This window comes from Dioscorea cayenensis, chromosome 12 (genome assembly GCF_009730915.1).
Source record: "Dioscorea cayenensis subsp. rotundata cultivar TDr96_F1 chromosome 12, TDr96_F1_v2_PseudoChromosome.rev07_lg8_w22 25.fasta, whole genome shotgun sequence".
In the NCBI taxonomy this organism is placed as follows: domain Eukaryota; kingdom Viridiplantae; phylum Streptophyta; class Magnoliopsida; order Dioscoreales; family Dioscoreaceae; genus Dioscorea; species Dioscorea cayenensis.
This window is the reverse complement of record NC_052482.1, coordinates 21,874,948-21,894,153: the sequence shown is the minus strand read 5'-3', so window position 1 is coordinate 21,894,153 and position 19,206 is coordinate 21,874,948. Positions and strand designations below refer to the sequence as shown.

Sequence of the window (19,206 nt, the reverse complement as noted above, 5' to 3'; positions counted from 1 at the left end):
AAAAAATGATAATAATAATTTGAAAAGTGTGCAATGGTATATATGCATACGTACATGGTTTATTAGGAAAAAAATGGGTCCCATTACACAAGAGTTACACATGGAGCTCTCAAAATGAGTAGTATGTATGCATGCATGCTCACACATCTAAAAGCCCGGATCACCATGAATATGAGAATGAATAAATCTTAAGAGATGCATGCATGCACGTGCACTTTTCATTTGCGTTGTCATTTGGAAAGTATAAAATAGACACATATATATAAATTCAAAAGTGCATGGCCCATCATAAGGGGGACAATATAAGTATGGATATATGTCAGGTTTGGTATTTAAACAACATTTCTTTTGATCCAAAGCGACACCATGTGTTAGTCAATGATTAAAATTCATGTCCCAAAGGCAATGACAAATTTCAAAGCGATAACGAGATATATATCGCGTCATGGCATGACAGCTGCAACATGCGATTGATAAAGGCGCAGACAACGGTGACTTATTCGTTTCAAACAACGACAAAAATTATAAATTTTAAAGGCGATCGATGAAATATTTATTTCAAGGCAGCGATGAAGCTACGATATGACATATAAAAAATATAGAAAAATGAGAAGCATGCATACATGCTTGACATAAATAAAAAAATATGAAAAGAACAAATCCTCATGAGTATCATTTTATTTTAAAAGAGTAGGGCCCACCAGGAAAAGATATACATGGAAATATTAAAAAATATTATTATATGCATGCACATGTGCATGGCAGTATATATATATATATATATATATATATAAATGAAAAAAAAAATGATGATGAAAAAAAAATGAGAAGCATTAAATGTGTTTGAGGAGCATGTCATGCATGCATATGGGCATGACATAAATTTTTTTTAATTATATGCATGCACACATGTATGAGATAAAAATTGAGAATAATGCATACGCGCATGATATAATAAAAATAATAAAAATGTGAAGTGTGCATGCTATGTACTCACATGCCGTCTAAATAAATAAATAGATAAATAGAATCCACTATGATAAGTGTGGATTAAAATAGATAAATAAATAAATCTATGCAAGCAAACGGATAGCAGAGAAAATATGCACTGTTAATCTCAAAGCGAAAGACAAGGGTGTGCATATCTCGAGGCGGCGACAAAAATTTATATGTTTGAGCGGCGTGACAGCATGCAAACGTAATGATGACACACATGCAGCGACATATCATGATATACACATATATAATCAAAACCAAAAGTAACCAAGTCAAGATTCAAGATATGAAAAGAATCAATGTTTGAAAAATCCATATAGATCGACAGACTGGACTCGAGTGGTCTCAGAGATATCAAAGTCAAAGACCCAAAAGAGTTCCACACAGTCAATGTTTGAAAATCCATATAAATTGACAACTGGACTCAGTGGTCTCAAGGCATCAAAAGTTGAAGACCCAAAGAGTTCCACAAGTCAATATTTGAAAATCTATATAAATCAACAATTGAACTCGGTAGTCTCAAGACGTCCAGTCGAAGACTCGAAAAGAGTTTCATAAGTCAAGAAGGAAGCTTTACAAGCATAGAGTTGAAGCTTATGGAAGAAGTCAAAAATCAAGTCTATGGTTCATCAATATGAGAAGTCATAACTTGAAATTTTCGATCAAACTCAAGATCGCAAATCAAATCCAAAATGTAAAGCGCTCCCAAGACACAAGTTTGGATACAAGTCCATAAAGTCGAAGATGATTGTCAAGATGATTTCAAATTTCTTATATTTTCAATGAAATCCATGAATTCATATTTATTGAAATAATTGAAATTGATTATCACAACTTGTTTCTTTGTTCACACTTATTTCTTAATCGGAGGTTCCTACGACAATGTCTAGGGTAATTAACATTAAGGGCTTGCCCTAATGGAAGTCATGAACCCATAATCTTGAAGCCATAAAAATAAAAATTTGATTTGTGATCATTTATGTTTAACGCGGTCGATCCTTATTAAAGGTGGGTGAAAAGAAAAGGAGCCCACATATGTTATGTTTTTCAAACACGTTTAGAAATCGGTGTTGTTAACTTAGACCTTTTTAATAGGTTCTGAGGACAAGAAGTTTTTGGTGTAGTTAATCATATATTTAAGCATTTCATGCTTGAATCAATCACATGTTTTGAGTTTTATGTAGCTATATAAGAAACTTAACTAAAGTCTAGTTATTTATATAAAAATAGATTGAGAAAGTACAGGAAGAATAAAAAAATTTTTCTTTAATTTTCTGTAGGGCTCAAAAATATAAGTTGCTAGCACTGGAATTGTTGCTCCAAGCTATGTTTAAAAGGTATCAGATAAGGTGTTTCATCTAAGCTGTATGAAATCATAAAAAATATTGACTCATATTATTGTGTTGTGTGTGTTCCCTCAATTGCTTCTTTTCATTACAGGTTTCTCTTGCATCTGATTTTGTGTACAATCACATGATAAGAGATGTGATTGCAAGCTTTGCTATTACAGCCATATATGACACATGTTTGTCATTGTGTCCACATGGCACAATGCATGGGACAAGTGTTATCATGCCATACTAGGCATACACACAAGTGTTATCATGCATGCTTGTCCATAACACAAGTGTCATCTCTCTTGACACTTGTTGAATGAGAATCTCTCATTCCTCAACTACATGAATTGTTGAAAAAGGAAATGAGAGGTTGGCTTCATCTTATGAGAAAAAATAACTAAGTCTTCTCCCAAGTACCATCTAACCTTTCCCTCATTTTGTTTCTTCTCCAAGAGACACCATCTCTTTGAGCTTGGGATTTGTAGTATGACTCCAAGTAAGCATCTCTCTTGTAGTTGCCCACAACCAAGAGAAAGTTGAAGAAAGAGCGATACTAAAAAGAACAAAAGAAAAGGATAAAGGCCAAGGACTAGTAGAGCAAGCGCAAGATTAATCCTCTTGAATTAATTCAACAATTCAAGGTAAAATTCCGCCCCCTAAAATGCTACAGCTATGATTACATCATTCGTAAGGTTATTTCCTTCTTTCTTATACTAAGGTGTATCTGGCCACTATAAATTAGCCAATGGTATGTGTCTATATAAAAATCGTATACTTCTGGATATGCATGCATCACTAAATCTCAATTAGACTTTTGAGTGATTTTCTATTGTCCTGCTTAAGGTTCTGATTTATTGTTCTTTATCCCTTGGTGAATGATGTGTTACCATTCTCATTCCTAACAATAATCATAAAGTAGATATGCGTGAAGTTAATCATTTTTTTGAGTTCATGTAGAATTATCCTAGTTGGAAATGTTATGCCTCTCTTGTGGCATATGAGGGTTCAAAGTTGCATATATTGGAAGTTTCATACTATTATTACATTAGATCTAACTTGGTCGTGGAAGAATGTTAAAAATGACAACATTTCTTCGGTGTTTTTTAAATATTTTTAAATGTGTTGATGTTGTCTATTTGAATAAAATTCATTGCATGAGTTGCATAAGGGGAGGATTGGACTCCCAGAGTTTGTGTTCGCGATATTTCTTGAGGAGCGACTAAATATGGGGCTCAATTTTATTCTATCTGCTACGAGGTGAGGCTAGAAATAATTATTTAAATTTTTCTTCTTAGTCTTGATATAACCATAAACATTTATCATACGTCATAGCTTTCCTTTTTATCAAGCCTTTTTAATGGAAATAGCAAGAAATTTTGAAAATAGTGGTTTGACCTTTATTAAGAAAAACCAAACATGCTTAGAACCTTACTCTAATCTACGGATGGTTTTGGCAAATTTGAATGTGGTTTTTAACAAAAAGACACGGAGTTCAAAGAAAGAAAAAGAGTCAAAAGTAGAAATTCCTCTAGAGCGAGAGGTCTTCAAGCCATCTTGGTGGGTCCAATCCAAGGAAGAAACGAGACGGATTAGGGTGTAGGCTACCATGATCTGTTAAAGAATCATCAATGGAGTTGTCCTCTCTAGGAATAGTAGCCATAGAAAGGTTGGGGAAATGATTCAAAATCTACTGAAGAGTTTTGATGTCATCGTTGAGGCATAGCGATTGTCGGATTATAGTCTTTCAAAAGGTCGCACGCCTGAGGCGATCATGAAGACCTTGAATGGTTGTCAGTTGTGGGAGATGCATTCCTTGAGAGCTAAGTCAATGGCTGCAAATTCCACTTAAATGGGGCTATCCTTGAGGAGAGCAATTAGAGACTGCAATGAGGGATATTTCCGGGGTTAGCTAAGATAACAAAAACCAAGGCCGACCAACTTGGAGACAATGTTCCAAGAGGCATCCGTGTGGGCCAAAATTGAAATTTGATTGTGCCATGAGGTTAGAGTACTCCACGTAATTAAATCTAGAGGCCTTGAAAAAGTTAGCACAAGTATTCAAAAGTGTAGGGTAATAAAGAGTTGAAGTTAGGGCCGTCTTGATTTAAATGTCAATTGCATCTTTCCTTTCAAATTAACCATGCCAGGGTAGCAACTATGGCTTTCACCCAAGAGTCACCAACCTTGACTTTGAAGGAAGAAGTAAGCCAAGAAACATTTTGAAAAGAGCTTAAAACTGCAGGATTAAGACCCAGATTAGGAAGGAGCAAGTGCCATTGATGAGCAACCTTAGAGAAATTCCAAATTAGGTGATCGGCGGTCTCTTGGAAAAAGAGAATAGAAGGGACAAAAGAGTATGAGGAGCGATATTGGAGTGGTAAAGGTAAGCTCTAGTGACAAGTTTCCTATGAGCAAGTTTCCGGACAAAGGTTTTAATACGTGGCATAACGGAGGTTTCCAAATACAATCCCATCATTTCCAAAGATCTTAGGAAGAGACATCAGAAGTGAGGCTAGTATCGACCGAAGAAGCAATGGTTGCACAATGATTACTAGGACCCCAAATCCAGTAATTATCTGAGGAAGAGTCAATTTTAATTTTTCTAATCCACTTCTAGTCAAGATTAGCACCAAATAGATTTTCAATAGCATTAAGATTCAGAGAGTTTTGATGACATATCTCAGTGAAAAGAAAACCATTCAAAGGTAAATCCATGTTTAGGAAAGTAGATTTGAGCATAATCAGGAGATCCATAAAGTAAGGTTTCATCCAAAGATTGAGATTCCTAGGATTGCAAGATAAAATTCTAAAATTTGCTTTAAGAAAATTAGTAGAATTTGAAATGGATTTGAAAAACCAAGAGGAATTTGGATGATTTTTAACACTCAAGGGGTGCCAATCTCTGTATTTTGTTTTAAAAATATCAACCTAAATCTTACAATTAGAATTAAGCACAAAGAAAATATTTTTAGCCATTAGAGAATGTTTCGTCAACCTGAGGTCTTGGATACCCCCCGATACCCCCACCCCTCTTCAGCTTTTCTAAGTGTAGTAATTGCCCATCCATTTGAATGGAAGCCACTACAATTGCTAGTTTTCCCCCACGGAAAATTACGGGCTAACTTGGAGATAGAATCAAGAGTGGATGCAGGGAGATGGAGGATCGAAAGAAGATAGTTAGGGATAACAAAAATAGTACTATTAAGGAGAATAGCTCTGCTAGCAGTGAAAATTTGGATGTGGTTTGACGATTGGAGAATAAAGCCAACATGGTAAATTTCTTTCTAATTTGAGGGTTATCTTTTGATGTTAGGAAAAAAGTTGGTTGAGCCTTGCTTGCATGACATTTTTTTTATTTTTTTTTCACAAGAGAATTGAGTTTGAATTTCATCAACTAAATCGAAATATATTTAATTGATTGCTTTCAGCATTCACCTCTCTTATTTAGGGCATGTCAAGGCAAATGATTATTTAGTTCATCAAGTCATATTCATTATAAGCAAATCCTTCTCTACACATTATAATTTTCGAACTTGGTTTATCTTTTATTGCCTGTAAAAAGAAAAGCTCATCGCAACAACAACAGAAATGTTTTAAGAGTCACATCTTCAAAACTTCGACCACGGTAATCTGATCAAAGTAGCAACCCGAAGGTCCATCGGGCGGGAGCAAAGCAAGCATCACCGGGCCTTTAGCTCCATCTTCGACCTTCAACACTCCGGTATGCCAATTGATGTCGGTATTTACATACCCGAGGATGAACACGAGTTAATGCGCATTCAGTGCTTCTTGGCCAGAACCCTTGTGTATGCATTCAATGCAACTTTGGACATGCTGTATGATGGTAACATCAATGGCCAACCTCCAGATTCCATATTCCCTTTCTCTAAGTCTTCCAGGAACCTGTCAAGCACATTCTCAATCACCTCTTCACTCAAATTGTCTATGTCTGCTAATTCTCCTATGGTCTTCTCATTAGGAAGCCTCTGAATATCAAGTGAACTCAAATAAGACATTTTTAGAAGTTTATATTTGGCTATTTTTAGTGCAGTGGTAATTAAGTGGCATTTTCATTAACAATCAAATTTTATAAAAAGATGTTCAATTTTGGTGCATTAAGGGTTTCAAAATTGGGTTGATGGAAAATAAGGTGGAGGAAAGAGTCTTTTCATTGGAAGCTAACAAACAATTCATATGTATATATAGTTTTATTTATTGAAAAAGGTGAGTTTCTTCCACAATATATATATATATATATATAAACAATATTTAATCATATAAAGAAACATTATTTTGGTAATAAATGTTAATATAAATCAAATTCACTATTATCTTGGAAAATATAATTTTGAGTTTAAAGAATATTGATTGTAAGTGGTATTAATCAAATTAAAATTTAGTAAACAAATTCAAAAATAATAATAATAATAATAATAAAAAACTATGTTTGATTGGATCCATATCTCATGCCAGCTTTAGATTCTTTTTTTAATGTTAGTTGTAATATAATAATTTCACCTAGATCCAGATTTAAACAAAGTATAATTTATTTTAATCAATATATATATATATAATAATAATTTCTTGATATAAAAATAATTAATATGAACTCACCTTGAGTTCTGATCTGAGAGAGGAGACATTAACAATTGAAGCAGAGGATGAGAGCTTCAAGAAAGGGAGCAGTGCTTGTGTGACTCTCTTGCAACCATAGTAATTTGTGTCCAAGCATGCCACAGCATTCTCATGGTTTTGCTTGATCACTGTATCCATCACTGCATTCGTTGCCTTTCCAGATAACTCCACAAGGAAAAACAAAAATTACATCAACAAAAAATAAATGTTTTTTTTCCTTCTTTATTTATTCATTTCCTTACTCAAAATTAAAGGAAAGAAGATAGTAAAAACGATAAAATCGTTATTTTCATATTTTTTTTTTAATTTATTTTGGATTAATAAAAAATTGTAGATTTTTTAAAGGCATATTATATTATTCATTTCTACCCCTTAAATAAAATATATTTATTAAAAATTTTGAATAAAATGAATTTACTAGTTTAATTTTTCTAAACTAGCTGCACTGCACAGATGCAACCAAATCTCATAGAAAAAAGTAAATAAAATAAATAAATAATTATTATTAACAAAGGTATATATGACCAAGTAAAATATCAAAGTTTCATTAGAAATTTAACTCCAAAAGCAACCAAATCTCATAAAAAAAAAAAATTTTTAAAAAAAATTTGGAATATTTTTAATTAAAATTACTTACCCAAGACTCCGGATCAATATTTAGAGCTTTCAATCCCTCCACGTCCACAATAAGACCAGAAACACCAGCGTTATTCACCTACGCGCACAAAGTGAAGTGTGCAACGAAATGTCTCAAAGAAAAAAAAAAAAAAACCCAAACAAAAGAACCAGAGAGCTCAGAGATCTAAGCAAGCAACTGACCAAGATATCAAGTTTCCCAAACTCTGCTCCGATGAAGTCGGCGAGGCCGGCGACGCTGTGATCATCCCTGACATCAAGCGGGTGGAAGAGGACATTGCTTAGCTGAAGAGAGCTGACAGCATCGTTGCCAAGTTTGGGATCTCTGGCCGTGAGGATGACAGTGACGCCTTGGGTTGCGAGCTGCCGCACTGTCTCTAAACCTATTCCTTTGTTCGCTCCGGTCACCACCGCGATCCTACACAAAGGAACACCTTTAGTAGTGCGCACGCGAGAGAGAGTGAGAGGGAGAGAGTGAGAGAGAGATGCTTGCAGTTGCAGAGTAGAGCTTGAATTCATGGTGGTATGAATATGATGGTGATTTGGAGAAGAAGAGATGGGAGTGATGGAATTGGATCTTGTTCTCAAGTCTTTTCTTCATACATTAAGTCTATTTCAATTAGTTTTTTTAGATTATTTTAATCTTTTTTTTTATTGAGAAATGCTGTAAAATGGACTGTGAGGGACTTTGTTTTTAGCCTGGGCTTGTGCAGTAGTTCTCCAAAAAGTTTGAAAACCTGAGCTTTAATATATATATATATATATATATATATATATGAGGATCGTCCTCATCGCTCGGCGTAAAGCGTGTCAGTGAGCGTTGATATGAAACCGTTGGTTCAATCCGGCGCTGCATGATGATACATGCGATAATATTGTGCACTATTCATAAAGCATGGATAAAGAGGGATGCGAGTGTCTTGATCCGAGCCGTCCGATCAATTTCAGTAGCGATGGCCCGAATCGATCGCGATCATCCAACCCTATAAAAAGTCAGCATCATCTCATGCGGATGACTCTACGAACATCCGCAGATGACATTTAGCCTATATATATATATATATATATATATATATATATATATATATTTATTTATATCGAAGAAAAGTAATTGGGGACGTTCACAGCAACGTCACGTCCCCAGAGAGAAATGTGAGGAAAGAAACAAGAAGAAAGAATGCAATGAACAGTAATAGCAACAGTTGCATAGCATTGTATTCTCTCTCATGAGGTTGTTATGTTATTCCTTGAGTGTAATATAAGCTTTGGTTGTCCCCACTCTAGGTCTAGCGGAAATCAATTTTGACAGTTGAGATTGATTCAATCATTATTATTACGATAATGATCCATGGTTCATATCAAAATGTTGTTCATCTCATTTTTTTCATTTAGCTACTATAAGCATATGAAAACTATTAATGTGAATGATCATGACCATTGATTGATAATTAAAGAGCTACCAATCATCATGCTTAGATTGCATATCTAAGTACATCATTAGAATATTGAGGCTTATATATATATATATATATATATATAGGGTTTAAGTCTACAAAGATTATTATTCATTAGAGATGTTTGTTACCATTGGATGTTGATCCAATGATTATTGTTTATATAGATACTATAAAGATTTATTATTTTTAATTACTGTATATAACTATTTAACATTGTTTGGCATTATTTAATATTGTTTATAAATGGATCATAGATAGTAATCTAACAACTACTGTGGATGCCATTAGATTTGAGATTTAAAAATTTTCATAGATTTTGATCCTTAAATATATATATGTATATATATATATATATATATATATATTTATTTATATTTATTGCACCAATAAAGGATTTGTTTTTCTTGTACATTTTCACACAACATTTCACAACTACAAAGATATAGATACAATGATAAATCATATTTTCAAGCTGGCTGTAATTGGCAAATCTTGAATGAGAAAGGATAAAGGGCAAGAAAAGGTAAGTATCTAATTTTTTATAAAAAATAATTAAATAAATATTATTTTGGATTTAAGATAAATTTGGTAAAATTTGAGAGTTTATTGGTATTAAAATGGAGAAAATGTTTATAATAATTTTCCTGAAATAGCTCATAAAAAATATTTTTTTGTTATGTTTTAACTTGTATAAAGTCTTGAATATAATCCATATCACTAAATATTATGCATAATTGATTTTAATGGATAAATCATGGTTTTTTTAAAAGGTGTAATTGCTTTAAATGAAAATTGATGAATTTTTTTTTTACAGTTAGTAAAGAATGATTATAATCTTTTTTATCTATGCTATTTCTCATTAACAAAATAATAAAGAAAAAGATAAAAAAGAAGTTTTTTTATACTGAAATTAAAACTTCAAAATTTAGGCTGATAAAATAAAATTACAAAAGTGATAATTGGTAAGCAATCTCCTCATGTTTTAGGGAGTGCTATGTAAAAATCCCAAAACAAATTGAGAGAAAATTAAAAATAAAAAAGATTCTTAAATATTAAATGGTGATCATCTAGAGATTGATGCTTTGCACATAAAGTACATTTGATTAAGTTAAATGGCACATAATTATCTCTCTCTCTCTCTATATATATATATTATTTTTTAAAAAATATATTTTATTTTTTATTTCTATCATTTAATATAACTCAATGTCATGTGTCATGTCAGTGATACATAATGCTACACATATACTTACTCTTAATTTTATCCCCCAAATATCTCTCTTTTTCAAACCTTTCGTTTGAGTGACATTTGTCTAGTTTTGATTAAGTGTTTGTTCATGTCCTTTAATCACATGGTTTTCAACACCATGACCCATTCACTGTAAATGCCGCTTCCATTCTTTAATCATGCTCTTAACAACAATGTCACTTTCAGTCTTCCATGATTTTTAAACACTATGTCCTGACTAATCAAAGATAAATAATGTTTTGTTATCCATTGACAAGGACCTTTTTTCTTGTATGCATATATTATATTGGTTAATGTGTGGTTTTGTTTGACCTTGAGATAATGACATCTTTTCCTTATCTGCACATGAGTCTATCAAGTTTGAAAACATAAAAAAAATTTACTTTATGAACTCTCATTTTAAGGGGTCATTTGGCGATTTGTAATTAGTTACATTTTTAATGCTCATGACTTGAAAGAGCGAGCATCAATTAATACCACCCACCCAATCCTCCCTCTTATCGTCCTTTTCCCTGTCCATCCAGCTCCAAATCCAAACCTAAAGCCTCTTTCCTCCTCTCCTACAAATCCCATTCCTCTCTCCACCCACCTCCTCCATCTCCCTTCCTGCACTAACATCCCTCTCTCTTTCTCCTTCTTCTAGCGCTACCACCACCTCCCTCTTCTCATCCTCTCCGCCATCGGCTCCATCTCATCCTCTACTCTCCTCCTTCCTTTCACCTTCTTCCGTCTCCTCCTCCATGGCCACTTCTGACTCCTCTACCTCTTTGGCTCATCTTCCCCTATCCTGCTCCGCCTCTCATTGTCTACTTCACCTACCCCACAACCAACTCATCGGCGGTACTGTTATTGGCTCTTTAGTCTCTTCCAATCCGGTTATCCTCGTTGCTACTTTCTCAAATTGGTCATGCAAGCTTGCCATGGCTTCTTCCAAGAGCTCTGTCTTAATGTAAGTCATTTGTGTATATTCAGTTTCTTGCTTTTGATTATATTTTTAGATTTTGTGTGGTTTTTTCTTTTTTCTATTTTTTTATAATTGAATGATGTTAATTGATCATCTTTTTATATTTTTTTTTTTCTAAATTTAAACGAGGAGATAGTATTGGTGTTGGTGTGGGAGATAAGATAATAATCAAATTGGTGCATGATTGAGTAGATTTTGGATGGTTTCAAAAGTTTATTTTCCTTTTATATTTTTTGAATTTAAATGAGGATAGAACAGAGATTTATTCATCTGGGTAGAAAGTCTTTTGTAGTTTTTTTTTTATTTTTTATATTAAAGATAGGTTAAGCTGCTCTTGTTGCAAAAAGGGTTCATTGTCGATCTCATCGCCAATGTTAGATCTGCATATGGTGAGAGAACTCAGTTCTTTTTTCTTATGTTTTCACCGTAGTAAAAAAATTTATAACATGTTGGTTTTGACATTGTTTTTTATTTATTTATTTATTTCTCTAGATGTGATGATGCCCACTGCGTCAACTGCCGTCGGTGCCGTAGCATCCCTTGCAGCTGCTCCTGCTGTCGAGGAGAAGAAGGTAGGTTTATTTTTAATTTGAATTAAGTATTTATTTTTCTTTAAAAGTTGGGTTTGATGATTTTGAGTATGGTTTGGTGTTTTCATTTCGAGGAAGAGTTAAGTAGGAGATTGGCATAAGATTTAGTTTGTTTGATTAGAGGGCTCTTGAAATTTTCTCTTTCAATCTTCAATATTAGGTTTTTATTTTTATGCTTACTAGAAATGACAGAAGTCATCTCTTGAAGATTTGATCTTGACATTGACATTTTTAAATCAAGTTATAGTTTAAAAGATTAATTTTATCTCAGAATTATTTTGTTTGATAGAAAAAAATAGATTTTTATTCTTTGGAGAACAAGGGGCTTTATTTGATGGGAAAAACATAGTGTGTGAATGGAAAGACAAGGAACAAGAGACACGCTAAGTGCCATGTGAATGGTGCGAGGGACTCCCTACATATAGGTTAGCGAAAAATCAACAACTATATATTGTAGACAAAGAAAAATATGCTATGCCCTAACTAACTAAAGACAAATCATGTTTCATTGTCTATTGACAAAGAACCTCTCTCAAGTTTGTTATGAAGACAAAGACCCATCTTTTTTATATGCAAGTCATTCTATTAAATCTACAAAAAAGAACAAGGAAGATAAAAGCAAAAAGAGTAAGAAGTGTTAGGACATAGCCTATACAAGGAACATGAGACATATAAGTATAGCCTATGAAATCTTGATGGGGCTTTTATTTCTTTCTTTTTAAAAAAAACACTATATTTGTGATGAAATCATGGGAATTTTGTTTAATGAAAATTAGGAAAAATATTCTTCTGCGCTAAAAAAAAATATTTATTCAATTCAAATATTTTTTGATGTGAACATAATGGAACTAAAACTATAAACATTTAATATATTCAAATATTTTTTAAAGTGAACATAATGGAACTAAAACTACAAACATTTAATATATATACACTCAATCTCTCTTTGTTTATTTATATATATTTAGAATCACTATTGCAGCATGGATAAGCAATAGTATATATATTTATATATATTATATCGGTTAATGTGTGGATTTATTTGACTTTGAGAAAAGGACCTCTCTTTCTTATCGCATATGAGTTTATCGGGTTTTAGAAACAAAACAAGGAAAAAACATTGGTAATAATGGAAAGACAAGGAACATGAGACACACAAAGGGTGGCGTGTAGAATGATGTAGGGATCCTAACATATAGCTTAGGGACAACAACTATACATTGTAGTCAAAAGAAATATAGGGCTATGTCCTAACTAATCGAACAAATCATGTTTTTATTGCCTATTGACAAGGATCTCTCTAGAATTTGTCTTGGAGACGAGGACCCCTCTTTTTTATTTGCTAAATATTCTATTAAATCTACAAAAAAGAACAATAAAAATAAAAACAAAAAGGTAAGAAGTGTTAGGAATGGAAAGACAAGGAGCAGAGGGGACACACAAAGTGGCAGCCTATGAAATCTTGATAGAGGCTTTTTCTTTTATTTCGAGTTCCTTTTACACTAAATTTGTGAGGAAAAAAACATGTGAATTTTTTTAAAAGGAAAATTAGAAAATATACTATTCTATGCTAAAAAAATATTTATTCCATTCAAATATTTCCTGATGTGAACCGAACTGAACTAAAACTATAAAATTATATATATATATATATATATATATATATATATAATTGATCCTTCTTTGTTTATTTGTATAATTAAAATCATTACTGCATCATGGATAACCAATGGTCTATATTTTTATATATATTATATTGGTTAATGTGTGGGTTTGTTTGACCTTGACACAAGGATCTCTCTTTCTTATCTGCACATGAGTCTAGCAAGTTTGAAAACAAAACAAGAAAAATAAAAACAGAAACAAGAAAAAAAAAATTTAGCAATGGGAAGACAAGGAACATGAGACACACATGGGTGGCATGTAAATGGTGAATGGATCCTAACATATAGGCCATGAAAAAATCAACAACAAGCAAAGAAACATAGACTATGTCCTAACTAACCAAAAACAAATCATGTTTTGTTACCTATTGACAAGGATCTCTTTTCCTTATCTATATATCATTCTATCAGGTTTGAAAACATAAGAAGGAGAGAGAGAGTTTAGCGAAATTAATTTAGGAGATAATTAGCTGAGTTACACAAGTGGTGGTCATGGTGTTCATGGTTTCAAGCATGAAGTTCAGTAGTTCATTGTGGTGTTAGAGTTGCGTTCTTAGCTATGAATGAGTTGATGTTTTTAAGCCATTACTACCAGATCTTACTCCCATCGTTTTTGTGGTCTTGATGTCAATATATGATGTATATATATGTTGTAAATAACTAGATTTTTCCCCTGCCCTCGAGTGATGGTATTTTTGACGGAAAATTAGATCGTAGATCTAGATTATAATAAACATGGAAGCTTAGGATTTGATTTTTGAAATTAAAAGCTTGAGAAGCTTTAGACTAAACTATTGGGTTTCAAACATGATTGTATATGAACTTTCTGGTGAGAAGAGGACGAGTGTGCCTTAGATAAATATCTATTCTTTATTTTGGAGAACCTCACGGCTGACAAAGTGGACGTAATTCTTGCTGGGAGCAAGCATCAATATAACCTACTATCAAAATTAAATCGAACTGCCCTTTGACATAAAGAAGGTAGTCTCCATTCCATCACATTTGCGTGCCATAGTCCAATTCTTTTGTATTATTGCCAAAATTCGTCTAAAACATATATTTACTTCACATAAACCCTCACATATATTTTTTTCATACACTATTTATTAGATTTCCAAAAATCGGCCATTTCTTCTAAGAAGTTTATTATTAGTATCTATTGTCATCGTTCATGTTTCTATTTTTTAACCAGTTTGTGACGGTTTCATGAAAGATATATATATATATATACATATATATTATATGTAATTTAATTTACTTTTTGACCTCTAGAAAATATCAAAAAGTGCTTTCACACTGCCTATGAATGAAGATAGAGTTTGCAAAGAGTCCCAAATCCCTAATCTGAAAAGGCGTCAAGGCAGAAATCTTTTTCATTATTCGATTGAAAATAACATCATTCCAGTAATATATTTTTAAAACCTTTAAAATTTGAGAATATCGTCTCATACTTAAAAATAATTCAAAAATAATATGTATTGATGTCTTTTTGATCCAATTTTTCTCTGTCTCGCAATCCTAATATATTGAACCCCTAGTGTTAGCATGGGTTTTTCGCTGGTAATTGATTAATACCATATCAACAATTATATATTCAATTGTTTTTGGTATGGAGAAGATAAAAATTTAAACAACATAATTAAACATATATATATATATATATATTGATTTAAGTTAGTTTATCCTTCTATATATATTTTTGTTGTATGACCAGCACGATGGACAAAAGGAAAGAGTAAACCACTTCAAACTCTAACTTAAGTTATATAATCTTAAAGAGGTTCGCGTCTTAGATACGTACAATCAGCGTACTTAACACTGTCATTTGAATTTTCACGGTGAGATATTGATAGTGATATTGTACTTATAAATAGATAACGCAATAAAAAGGGATCTCTACGATATATCTGACCATTGATCGTGAAGCGTAACGTTTGAATCAATTACAGTCGTTCAAATCAATTTCCCTGGACCTATAGTATAAACTATTCTTCCTATATCTCTCTATCAACATCTCTCTATAAATCGGGGCGTTCCTGTGGTATCAGATAATATTCTCATCAAAATATATGGTTAGTGTATATGAAAATTATAAATTCATTTTCTAAAAACATTTTAAAATTATATTTATAAAAATCACTTTTTATTTTTATAGGCTTGTGTAATAAAATAAACTGTTTTGGGTAAAATTTTTGAAATCTTGATCAGAATCATATTTTAAGAAAATATTTATTAATAATAAAAACATTACTATTTATTATTATTCTTATGATCTTCAGGAGTCTCCTGCATAAAGATTAATTTAGAATATATATACCTATCAATTAATACATCATAAGCGTTATGGCTTTTTACTACAATATGATATTATTCAGAATTTTTATAAGACAAGATTCCCATCTACCAATTGATTCTGAGTTCCTTCTGTCTCCTTTGATCTACTAAAGCATTTTAGTATCAGATTATCAGTGAACCATTTGATTGCTCAAAAGTATATTCTTGGTCCTAAATTAGTTTAATGAGAGTATTTTCTAAAGCAAGGACAGAAAAGGTTCCTTTGAACCAAGTGATCAACTGATCATGGAACTTTGTTTTGTCATTAATCATGAGAAGAAATTCCTTTGTTTTCTCTTTTGCTATAATAATAATAATAATAATAATGACAATAATAATAATATAATAATAGACCTAATAATAATAATCATCATGTCATCATCATCATCATCTTGCATGATTAGATTATAGTTTTGGAGTTTTCTTCCAGATTAAACCACAAGTTAACTTCAATTTGATGTGGTGCAAGTTCGACACATATTTATATTTCTTTAGGTGTTTTCCATGGGTTTTATACTATACTTTAAGAATCAAAGTGTAGGTTTAAAACATTTGATCAAGCATCATTACTAAACAAAAGTTTGTTTAGTTCTTAAAGTTAATATAATGTATTTGATGAATTTATAACCATAAAGTCTTAAATAGAAAATTCAGAAACATCATATTTTCTCAAGGTTTTAGTTCATATTCAAAAGTACTATCTCCATCAATCATTTTATTTTTTCACATTTTTATATATAGTTCATATTGGTTTCCTTGTGCATATAAATAAACCAAATTGTAAATCAATAAAATGACTACTCTCATTGATGTGTTTATTAAGCCACTAAGTTATTCATATTTATATATATTTAAATAAGGTTAATTATTAGATTCTTTTATATTCATGTTTTTTGTTTTATAAATTTTTTTAATTTAATATAATCTATTGGATTTAAGGTTGATACTGATTTAGACATAATTTTTCTTTAAAATAATTTAAGTTTTAATCATGCATAATTTTGTTATTAGATATATTTTTTAAATTTTGCTTATTATTTCTTATGTTCAGTTAATGCTTTTGCTTCGCCCTTCGCCCTTTATGCATATATTAAAATGTTGAAACTGATGGGCTTTCTTCTGGGACCCTAAAATTCAGCGAGGAATTATCAATATATATTCAAACTATGGAGAAAGTTTATGTTTTACTTCAAAATACTCAATTTATTTAAATATAAATTCAAGCATTTCCCAGCTACAATTCCATTGGAATGAGTAAAGTAAAATCTGTTAACATAAAGCATTTTCTCTTGCTCAATATTTCGCATAATCAACAACTTTCTCTTTTATGATTTCGTTTATAATTTTCTAGAAAAAAAAAAAATACAGTGATAACCACTTGTCATACGCTGGTGCTAGTAGGATTATATTATTTACCATATGAAATTCCCTTTTTTAATGAAAAGTATATATATATATATATATATATTAAATTCCCAATCCTTTCTAAACCTGTTCAATATTTTTTTTTTTTTTTTTTTGAGGAGAAGCCAGATGTGGGCAGGCAGATGACAGCGATGGGGTAGCTGAGCAGATGCCTCAGCTTCCGTGAGATGGGGATCGAACTCGGGAGGCCGTTTGACATCAGGCACGTGGGGTACGTGACTAGAATGAGTCGTTTGGCAGGCCTGTTCAATGTGAATAACAATAATTGTTAGTATATTTTTTCAAACTTAATAGTACTAAGATTTAAAAATAATACTACCTTTTTCAGTAATAATACATGTTATATTCAAAAAACGAAGTGACTAGTTTAAAGGTCCAGTTTTATTGGCAAAAATGTTCAAGCTAGATTTAATGATATATCACCTCACAGCTATATGGAAAGGAAAGAAATTTTTATAATAAATATAAATAACAATTATGATATTTCTCTAAATATATTATGCTTTCACCCCCAAAATCTACAATATAAAAAAACACTAGGGCTATTTGATTGTGGGTTTCTATGTATAAATGGTACATTACTCGCTTGAGAAAAAAATATTTTAGCCAGTTTATACCATAATGACATTTGGGTACTCAAATTTAAAAATATGGCAAAATGTGGGGATTACACTTCATAAAAAAAAATATTCAGATGGGCCGGAATATCTCATTTATTAATGATGTGACCCCCTTGCGCCCTCTCGCCACTTTTGAACGCTAACCTTTCTTCTGCGGGGCGGGTGGCGGGATCCAGGCTTCGCTTGTTGCGTTGCCCATTGCCAGCGCCCACAAGCGCAGGCCCGTTGCGAGGTGGAACATCAAAGCACCCTCCACCTCCGGCAATTTATGTCGCCGGTTGATGGCGGCTTAGCGCCGGCGCTCTTGACCACGATAAGAGGTTTAGGGTTTGATCTGAGGGGCCAGCGACTCTCGAAGTCTATACGAAATTTGGTGTTGTGGTTTTCTTGTTCCACCCTTTTTCATTCTTCTTGTGAAACGGTATCTTTGATCTTTTATTCTGATTTGTTTCTTCTGGTGTGGATTAACATACTTCTCTGTCATGATTTTTACTCTAGACCTGCTTTTCATTGATTTTGTATAATTTCTATACTGCTAGAGTCTTCATCCATTGCCATATCTTCAATCATTGTCAGTCCTCCACTTTTTGTTTATTCATTCTGATTCGACCTTGTAGGCCAGATGTATGAATTATCTTCTAAAATATATGTTGTGGAAATATAGAAAGAGTTATTTTGCAATAATGCACAAGTTTGATAACTTTATTTCCCTTTGTTTACATTTATTTTTCACGGAAGAAGAAAGTTGTTTCTTACTTGATTCATATCGGCAATTAGTTAAACGCACTTTTACCGACTTTGAATCCTTTTATGGTTCTAAAGAACAAAATCGTGAGCCAGCTCCACGATGACCAATCGGCTTTATGGATCAGTACAAGTTAAATTTTTATTTAGGCCCTTAGCAACAATTTGTGCTTCAAACTCAAAACTTTAATTTTAGATTTGTTTGCATAAATTTGTGTACCATAAACTCATGTGGTTAACCACTTTTCTTGTTGCTAGGTACATCAGTTGTCTATCTTTCAATGGAACTTTCATTACTTTTTGTTTTGTTTATTCTTTGTCTCTTGCTATTCATTTCATTTTATAACTAGGCAGAGATAAATCTAGTAGTAAATGCTGTTGTCTTATGGTTCATGTGATTTTGCTAAATTACCTAAATTAAAAGGTTAAACTGGCCATATGCTAACCCCAAAAGTTCATGTTTTGTTCAATCAATATAAATAGTGGCCATTTAAACTGATCTTGATAATTTCTTCTTGGTTATATACTTCTTTAAGTGAGACAATACCTTTTATC

At 32.1% G+C, this 19,206-nt stretch overlaps 1 protein-coding gene across 1 annotated transcript; it reads right to left on the bottom strand.

The window, feature by feature from the left end:
- Positions 1-5,933: 5,933 nt before the first annotated feature.
- Positions 5,934-8,149, bottom strand: LOC120273333 ((+)-neomenthol dehydrogenase-like). The gene is given in 6 exon segments (XM_039279953.1): positions 5,934-6,088; positions 6,091-6,319; positions 6,948-7,133; positions 7,606-7,683; positions 7,788-8,022; positions 8,098-8,149. Coding segments are annotated over 6 exon segments (909 nt in total). The 5' UTR covers positions 8,124-8,149.
- Between the last annotated feature and the right edge of the window lie 11,057 nt (positions 8,150-19,206).